At 42.1% G+C, this 10,281-nt stretch overlaps 1 protein-coding gene across 2 annotated transcripts in view; it reads right to left on the bottom strand.

Moving 5' to 3' along the window:
• Positions 1 to 8,145: 8,145 nt before the first annotated feature.
• LOC308107060 (galactose-3-O-sulfotransferase 2-like) overlaps positions 8,146 to 10,281 on the bottom strand; it is a 5,698-nt gene continuing 3,562 nt past the window's right edge. For both annotated transcript variants that reach the window (XM_080459169.1, XM_080459170.1), the window contains one exon: positions 8,146 to 10,068. In XM_080459169.1, coding sequence (XP_080315295.1) covers positions 9,286 to 10,068 — 783 coding nt within the window. In that variant the 3' untranslated portion in view covers positions 8,146 to 9,285. The remainder of the gene's footprint in view (positions 10,069 to 10,281) is intronic.

Genomic DNA, 10,281 nt, shown 5'->3' on the forward strand with positions numbered 1-10,281 from the left:
AACAACTGTTCTATTCAACACAAAGGAGTGCAGGCTCAATATGTCACCAGGTGTTTCACTCATTTCTGCCATACCACATGCATCTATTGAACTACCGAACCAACTATTGTAGTACCTGTACTCTCTTTTTGGGGGTTGCATCCACAGCTGAATGATGCATTGGGAACATTTGTGGATTTTCCGGCACAATCGACATGCAGCCAGCCTCTGCAAACTGTGACCTCCACCCACTCTCCACCCATTCCAGAATGTCAACATGTGGATATAAAATCCTGCAAAACAAAAGATTTTTTTTTTTTTTATGTCTTATAGATAAAGAAACAGACAAAAAAAAACTTAATATGAATGGATGAAAAGGAGAGAAGAACAATTTTATAGTGATCTGAATCCCTCACTCACTCACACACACACACACACACACACACACACACACACACACACACACACACACACACACACACACACACACACACACACACACACACACACACACACACACACACACACACACACACACACACACACACACACACACACACACACACACACACAATGAACCAATGGCTGGAGACAAAGTAATACTCTAACATTATTTCACGAGGCCGAAGCTGAGGAATCAGATGGATTAGGTGTGATCTTTTTATCAGAGGATATGTAGGTGGATGAGCGATGGTTCATGTGTGTTACATGTTGTTAGTTCAAACTAAAAGCCAACAAAGGCTGAGCAGAGTCTGGCTCCATGCTGGCAGCCTGAGTGATGCGGTTGAAGGAGTGAGAAGGTCCTTTTGCCATTTCTTTTCATTTCAACAAACAGCTTTTCAACCCACATTTACTTTAGCAAGTTTTCTTGTGGTAATAAATTACAGGTTTTTAATAAACCAACACATGGGACAAAGATAGAAAGAGCAACATAAACTTCCAGCTGATCTTACGTGCATTGCTCCAAACAAAACTATAAAACTATTCCTACTCTAATTAATACTGATATAACTACAGCTACCATTTCATTCTTATTAGTGCAGGCTGATATTTTGTACATAAACAAGAAAGCAATTGTTTACCTTAACAGAAGACAATCCTTTACTCTGTTGAGCTTCGAGTACACGTGTGAAGAAACCAAAGACGAAACAACAAATGTGCGGTTGAACAACGCGGCGCCAATGTAATTTACGTCGAGTGGGTCCTGCCACGTCACTTCCTGCATGCGCGTGTCGTCTACGTAACTTCCTGCATGTTTGGTCCTTCACGTCACTTCCTGTGGGTCGGCTTTCGTGTATGTAACTTCCTTCATGTCCATTCCGTTTCGTCACATCCGGTGCGTCATTTGGCGTCATTTCCGTCCATGCTTCCGCATAGCACCATTTCAAGATGGCGGCGACCGAGAAATAAATATGGCGGCGCCCGCAACACCGCCATCTTGGTTTTCCCCACTGGCATCTCTTGGAAAAAACTGTGAAAATAGATTCTTCTTCTTCTTCTTCTTCTTCTTCTTCTTCTTCTTCTTCTTCTTCTTCTTCTTCTTCTTCTTCTTCTTCTTCTTCTTTGTATTTTAACGGTGGTTTGCAACCATTAAATGGAGCATTACCGCCCCCTATTGTTCAGGAGTGTGACCAGAGCGTAATACCTATATCCTATTTATTAACCCCGTTTGTATGAGGAATGTGATCAGAGGTTTTGGACAGTGGACAACACTATTAATTGTAAACTGGTGAACTCCTTCCTTTCTCAATTCAGCTTCCACAACTGCCCTTTCTTCATTATACCTTGGACAATTTAGTAAAACATGTACAACTGTCTCTTCAGTACAACATTGTTCACATAACCCTGTCTCGTGTTTGCATAAGTGTAGTGTACTGTTTAAATGTGTGTGCCCCAACATAATTCTATTACAGACTGTTTGTTCTTTCCTAATTTAGGAACTGGTGATTGTACAGTGTTCATTAAATTAAATAAAAACCTTCCCCGTGTTTCTGCTCTCCATCTGCCCTGTCACTCATTTTTCATTTTCCCTTCATTTTAAGCTCCAGCAAGTACAAATCTGTACACGGTACCTTTATTGTCCACAAAGGTATTTCTGGCCAAATAACATGGACTAAACCTTATTTGACTGATGCTCAGATTTTGCACATACTCAGCGCTGCAACTTCGGAATCTGACAATAAGTCCCTCGTTCTCCCAACAAGGGTGCAGCACAGCTCCTGTAGGATGATGCTCATCATGTCCTTTAAGGTTCACCCGATAGTTGGCTCTAAGCTGCTTCCTTCTCAGATCAAGAGGCATTTCTCTGGACAAAACCAACAGGCCTGCAATAGGGGTGGATTTAACAGCTCCAACACACAACCTTAATCCCTGTGCTTCCGCTCGCTCAAGTCTCATTAATTTAGTTTTTGAGGGCGAGTCAAAAACAATACACCCATAATCCAACACTGAATGAATCATCGCCACTTAAATGAACATCAGAGAATTCTGACTAACTCCCCACATGACCCCGCTGAGGCATTTCATAATGTTGATGACTTTCTGGCACTTTGTTACAGTTCTACTTATATGATCTGTCAAACAGTACCCCCAAAAACTTAAACACATTGACCTTCTCCAAGATTCTTCCGTATAGCCTCCGGGGCGCTCCTATTTTTAGTGAATGTCATAATATTTGTCTTTTCGATAGAGAACTTGAATCCCCAGCCATATCCCCACCGCTCTGCTTCAGTAATGGCTTCCTGCATTTTGTTTTTAACGTGCCCCAGATCTCTTCCTCTCTTCCACAACACCGCATCATCTGCAGAAGAGGGACCTTCCCATATCTGGAGGAACACTGGGAAAAACATTGTTAATCATCAAGGAGAACACTAAAGGACTGATCACACTTCCTTGCGGTGTGCCATTTTCAACCTCGAAACAACTGGATAACACACTTTAACTTGAATAGACCTACCGACCATGAAACTTCTAACCCATCTAAACATTCTTCCCCCATTCCCCCATCTGTCTCAACTTTATTAAAAGCCTCTCCCTCCACATCATGTCATGAGCCTAATCTACATCATAAAACACTGCCAGTACGACCTCTCTATTTTTCGAAGCTTTCTTAATTTCATTTTCTAAGCACACGCCCGAGTCCATGGTTCCTCTCCCTTTACTAAAACCACTCATATCTTGATATAATACCATTCTTTTCGGCAAAATACCTGAAGCGCTCAGTGACCGTTCTTTCCATAACTTTACGTATATTTGATGTCAGTACTATAGATCTACAGTTACCAGGTTTAGATGGATCTTTACCTGGTTTCCTTATTGGCACTATCAAAGCCTCTTTCCATTCTCTAGAGCCTCCCTTCCTCCCACACCCTGTTAGAAAGCCCAAGAAGGGATCCATATCTTTTCTATATCTGTAATACCTCGATTTCCATCCTCCTCCAGCACTGGATAGCCCCATTCTCTATTATTTCCACCCATTCCCTTTATCATGGCCCAAACATTGCTAAGCGGTGTTGATCTTCCTATTTTATCACAGTAAGACTGCCATCCAACTCGCTTTGCTTGCTTAATAGTCTTCCTTGCGACAGCTTGAGCTTTCTGATAACTAATCATGTTATCAGAATTGTGTGTCCTTTTAAGTAATTTAAATGGGTTTTTTCTCTCCATGATGGCTGTTGTACCCTCTTCTGTCCACCATGGAACTGCTGATCTCTTCATATTTCCATTACTTTTAGGAATTGCACCTGAAGCAGCCTGACATTTTGTCACACACTTTGTGATTGACCTCATCAACATCCTTGCCCAGATCATCCTCAACCAAAACGCTGCACACTTATTTCAGTATATTTACTCCAGCCAGCTTTCTCAAGAACCCATCCTCCTCCTCCACACCCAAGTACTTGCTCCTTCTCAATCTGTACTGACGCTACAGTTGGATAATGGTCACCGCCCATAGCAGCTTCTTCCAAAACATCCCAGTTGCATTTATTTGCCATCGTACTGGACACCAAGGTGAGGTCCAATCTAGTGCCACGACCATCATTCAGACACACCAACTCCTTCTCATCTAAAAGAGCCTCCACCCCCTCCCCATTCGCATCTACTCGTACCCCAACCCATAAAGTGCTATGTGCGTTAGAATCTCCACGCCAAATCACTTCACGCCTTTCTAATCCTTGCACTTGCAACATCTTATCTAATTCCAAATTTTGACAGGGATTATAGAACTGAATCACAGCCAGTTCCTTATTTCTACGCCACATCCCGACCACCAGAAACTCCTCCTCCCCACCCTTCCCTAAAACTCTATATGGTGTCCCACTTTTCACCTCCACCATTTCCACCCTCCCTAGCTTGCTTTATAATGGTATACCCCTGCACAACAAAATCCAAATGAGGCTTCAGTCATGTTTTTTTTGTATACATAAAACATCTGGTGTCTCTGTTAATAAGTTTATAAAGTGCTTGAACTCCTATAAGTGACCGTGCATTCCATTGTAAGATTAAAAACAGTAATATTATCATGAAGGGTGAGAATCTATCGCATGGAGCTCATCCATGATATCCTCCCATTTTAACCCTGCCATCCCGAGGTGAAGAATTGCTGCTTTAACTATAATCTGACATTTCTGAGACTTGGACTTCACACCAGCTGAAGCATTGATGACATGAACAACAAAGGAAACCATCCTCTGCTTTTCCACCAAAAGCTTTTCTTTTGAGAATGCATCTACCCTCACAACTGGCACTGCAACGGGCACCTTTTTAACAGCTTCAGCATAACTCAGTTTATTTTCCACGCTCTCTCTCTGTATCTCAGCCTCCTGTTTGAGCAACTGACACCCCCTGTGAGCAGCACTATGCGCCTCTCCACCACACAGCGCACATCTTTGCTTTTGGTTACATGACACCGCAACGTGGCCAAACTTCTGGCATTTAAAGCACCGCACTGGTCGAGGCACAAACTCTCTCACAGGGTAACTCATCAGGCCAAGCATAACCCTTCCCGGCAAAGCTTCTCCTTGGAATTCAAGCACCACAGCCTCCGTGTCCTGGCTGATCCCATCCACCCAGGATTTCATGCGATAAGCATCAAAAATACACCGGTACTCTAGTGATGACACCTTTACGCCCTCTGGTCTTGTTTGATCCAACTTTATTTGCACTAACTACCTTTACTCCACAAATGTTTTCCAAACTTAACGCCTTAGCCACCTGCTCACAGGTAGAGCGCCTCACTAACAGACTGCCATCCTGCAATACCTTTGCAAACTCAATACGTCCAATACATTTACTCAAAGGTTTTGGTCAGTTTAAGAGGATTCATTTTACTCATTTCAACCCCTTTTCTCTCCATAGCGAGCAACACACTGAATACACTCTTTATCTTGTTGATCAGACCTGCTCCTCTCTTTCCTCTTCTTCCGTGTACCTATGGTAACCCCATGCTCCCCCTCACTCTCATCCTCCCCATTCCAATCAATATTACTCTCTGATCCACTCACGGAACAATTACTCCTCATCGCTTCCGAACTTCCTCTGGAGAACGACGCTGCCATCGTACAGCTTGTTCAGATTGTTCAATTTAAACTTCAAACACCGTGCCACCAGCGGCAATCGCGTTGGAACGTAACCCTGGAAGTTCGCCGAATCGAAAACAGACCCAAACGTTTGTGCTGCGTTAGTGTTGTTTTGTGCCAAAAAAATAGTTGTTTGTGCTGCTTTCGTTTTTAGGATATAACAAATTTATCATAGGGTGATGACGTCACTCAGCCCCCCACAACGTCCAAATTGAACAAAAACGCCCACAAAAAAGCCAAACCATTGTGGGGAAACACACACACACACACACACACACACACACACACACACACACACACACACACACACACACACACACACACACACACACACACACACACACACACACACACACACACACACACACACACACACTTACCTCTTACCCTACAGTTTATGATTCCTAGAACAGAAATTCTTATTCTCTAAAATATTTCTATTATCAATAAAATCATGATCCAGTGACATCATTCAGGCTCTGTCACATCATCATAAACTGTAAAAACATGATGATTGAAGTGTTTTGATGCAGCTGCAGAGAGAAAAATCTACTTTCTTCTTGAGACAAATGTGTCAGATATTCAGACAACATGGAGTTTAATTTTAGGCAGACAATAAAGTGACCATCATTCGGTCCACACCTCAAGGAATTTGTGTATTTACAACCATGCTGCATAATCTGAGCCAACAACAGAAATTATCTGTTCCATTTATCGTATTTTCCTTGTGTAAAATAACTTTCATGTGAAAGAGAACTTTAATCAGTGTGTTTACATAGGTTGCCATGGAAACGGCTGTAGCGCTGCATTCTATCATTCTACACCTCCATTCCTCCTGATGTTGAAGCATTTGATTCAGACATCCAGAAATAAAGTGAAAGGAGCAGAAATTCACTATGTAATGCCGAAATGTAGAAAAATAAGACCCAAGCTCATTCACGCGTTATTATTTTATTTATTTTTTCTCTCTATGGCCATCCCGGTGCTCCGGACTAAAGCAAGATGGACAGGAAAAAACACAAAACGAGGGACGAGGAGACTCAAGGCTTTCTGGCTCTTTAGTCTGCATCCGAGGTTCAGGCCAAACTAGATTGAGCGACTCGGACCAAAGCGATGAATACAGTCCGTGTCCTCATTCCTGTATGAACGCTAACTTGGTGAAATCAGTGACGTATCACGTTAGGGAGTGTCGCAATGACGTGGCTCTCACTTGGCTCCGTTGATAATGGAAAAAGAACCGGTTTTTTGGCGGTGCTCGTTTATGAACTGGTCCTGGCACCGGCTCTGAACTAGAACCTGGTTCTTTATGATGGAAAAGCCCTATGTGAGAATCTAACCTGCGAACTATAGATTAACTGACTGATCTGCAGCACAAGTGCTGGTCCTGGGGTTGATTGAGAGAAGATTGAGGGTGTTGAGGTTTCATTGGAGTGCTGCTCGTTCAGGAAGCACCTGAGGGGATATGACAGTTTGCGTAAACAGATAAACCTGCAGATCAGGACAGACAAACAGGCAAAGAAGAACAGGAGGAATTTGCATGTGGAGCTGGAGCTAAATGTCAGTCAGAAGATTTATGTTCAAGACACTGGCACACTGCACCACACACGCACACACACACTCGTACACACTTTTCCAGCTGTCACAAATGATGTGCTGCTGCTTTTCCTTGTTTTCTGCCTTAATTCTTCAAATGACAACATCATTTACTTCTGTATCTGTTGTTGACAGATTTCAACCAAATTTTCACCACTGATAGACGTTTGGCCAACAAAAACCTCTTTGAAAGTTGGAGGTGATGCAGATCCGGATCCTGAGCACAGGTCAACCTTTGGCGGACGTCAGAAATCTCTGCATGCTCTTGTTAATGTATGTTTATATCTGGAAGGTGCTGCTCAGCCTCATTTGGTTGCTTGTTGGAAGGTGTTTGGATCGATGTGGGGACTGTAAGTGTTATATGTCATCGTGTCATCAACAAGGGGATTGTCTGTTGTACAGATCAACAAACGATCCTTCATTCCAACTGCAATAGCCACTCCACTGAAATAAGAAACTCAATGGTGCATATATATATTTTTTTTCTATTTCTATCGGCTACTGTTTCCTGTTTTCTTTTAACATTTCCTTTATGTCTGTACTTGTGTCTTAAGTGTGTTATATTTTATTGTTGGGGCCTTGTTCGAGAAAAAGTTCTGTCACCGCTTGGTGCAGACAATAAGGTTTATCTTACTCTTTTATTGTAAGTTTTACTTTACTTTGTCTTTTATGTGAAGCACTTTGGCTTCCGCCACAGCGGTTTTAAAGTGCTATATAAATAAAGTTGACTTGACTTGTCTAATCGTATAGTCAGAAATTAATCTTCTAATAAGAAAGAAACGTATGTTCAGTATACAAAACTTGTTACTCCCAGTGGAGTGTAAGAGATAAAATAAGTCTATATAGACTTGTAAGGCTGTTAAGTTTTTATAGTGTACAATTCATTAATTCAAATTCATTTCTTAGCCAAAGTGCCCATAAAGTTGTGTAGCACAGTGGTAGGTTTTTGTTTGATAAAATTATAAATAAATAAATAAATAAAAAGAGCAAAGAAGGCCTGGGGAATTGCATTTATTTATTTATTTCGAACGAATGAACAATTTAAAAGTAGACGAAACAAATGGAAATGAAGAGAAAAGGAAAAAAATATTCAAAAATAAATTTAAAAAAGCCCATTTTGACATAATACACTTTGACTGGTTTGAAAACTTCGTCCCAGGAAATTGTTTTGGTACACTAAACAGATAATGAAAAGATCAAGCAGATTTGTGCACAAATAAGAGCTGGAGCTGTGATTCCCAAACTGACAAACTTTATTTAAACAATTTAAAAAAGGTAGCTATCCATTGTCTTTAAAAGGGTCACATTATATAGCTTTTCAACACGTGGTCTCATTGGTCCAAAAATGTTGTATTCAAAGTTTATTGCCCCAAATCCAGCTTTTCCTTGATTTTCATCCATTTGAATATTGGATCATAGGAGCTACATTCAGAATCTGCTGTGTCTGTGTGAGCAGGACTTTCTCCGCCCACACATGCCCATCTTGGGAGGGGGAGGAAGAACTTCCTCTCGTGGTGCCATGTGCCAGAACAGAGCTGCCTAATTGTGGGAGGGTCAAAGGGAGGAGCTACCTCAGTTGGGATTGGCTAAACCCCCGATGACACTATATAGGGTTTGATTTCTGATTGGCTCGTTGAAGTGCACACATTTTAAAAATTGAAACAAGCCAGGGAGAGAGAGGACAGACTCCTGTCTCCTGTCTGACACACAAAAACATAACTGACCCAGTAATACAGAATGTGACAAAAATACAAAGATGCAAAACAAAAATGCTGAATTTGCACAAAAAAAGAAAATGTATAAAGACAAAAGTAAGGACATCACTGAACCCAATTGTTGAAGACTTCAATGAATGAAACATACAAACTAAACAACACTAAGCTATGAGGAAGAACACACAGTGAAAAACCACAGACAATAGCTCAAAAATAAAATACAAAATGTGACGTCCCACGGGGTGGCAGACCACTGCGTGGTCGCGGTGGCGTGGAACAAAGGCTGATCACATAAATAAAAACGAGGTAATCAAACAGCAGAAAACAAAACAGTGAAAACAGAACATTCATTCTGCGAAAGTTGATTCCCAACAAAGCAAGCAACACTCAACAGTTGGAAGCCCCGTCAACTTTTCTCATCACAGTGAAGCAGTCTTCTTTGAAAGCTGCTGATTGTACAGATTGTATGTGTACTGCAGCTCCGGAGTAACAAGCTTTTGACAATTGCGTTTGATTTCTGGTTTTACATATGAGTTCAGGTTAAAGCCCAGAGGGACGTCTCCTCCATGCGAGGTGTTTTTCTGGTACGGCGCCACTTTACCGGTGAGGCAGGAGCGTGTCAGCTTGGCCTGCAGCTCTCTGAGCTCAGACACTTCCCTCTTCATCTCCTCCATCCCAACCACCCGTTCCACTTTGTGCCAGAAGGTGGCGTTGAAGTGTTGGTAGATCTTCCAGTCCAGAGTGTTGTACCTCTTGATGTCTTCTGCAGTGTCTGGTAAAACAGAGCAACGAAGTAGGTCAGCGCGACTGCTGCGCCTGAGGGTAACCACGTCCTCCAGAGACCAGCAGAGGGCGTGCTTGAGCAGGACGAGGGACTCGTCAAAGTATTCGTTGATGAGAAGAAGGTGGAAGTCTCTTTCCATGTCTGCGATGACTTTGGCGGCTCTCTGCTCCAGGTCTTTATCTCCAGCTGTAACTAAGTTGTCAAAGCCGAAGTCAAAAGCGAGGCTGTTGAGGGTGACGCCGCTCTCGTCCTTTGGTGACGTGTGATTTCCCAAGCTCTCCTCCACCAGGCTGTCCAGGAACTGGCAGTCGGGGTGGATTGAAATGGCCTTCGAGTACATGAACAGTGACTGCACCAGAGGCACAGGATGTCTCAGGATAGAAAAGTAAAAAGTGTCTTCAGGCATCACTTTGATCACCTGCAAAATTTAATAAAAAAAAACAAACAATCATCAAAAACTGTTCAGTAAAAATGTTTGCATATATCATATATACATTTACTTCAAAATCATTGAGCAATTTAACCAGATGATAGAAAGCATGGGTGATATCTCAGACAAAAGATAATATAAAACTTCTTGCTTCACCAAAGTGGGCTGGTTATTGTGTTAGAATGAAGATATGCAACGTAG

Source organism: Lipophrys pholis, assembly GCF_963383615.2.
Source record: "Lipophrys pholis genome assembly, chromosome: 3".
Classification (NCBI taxonomy): domain Eukaryota; kingdom Metazoa; phylum Chordata; class Actinopteri; order Blenniiformes; family Blenniidae; genus Lipophrys; species Lipophrys pholis.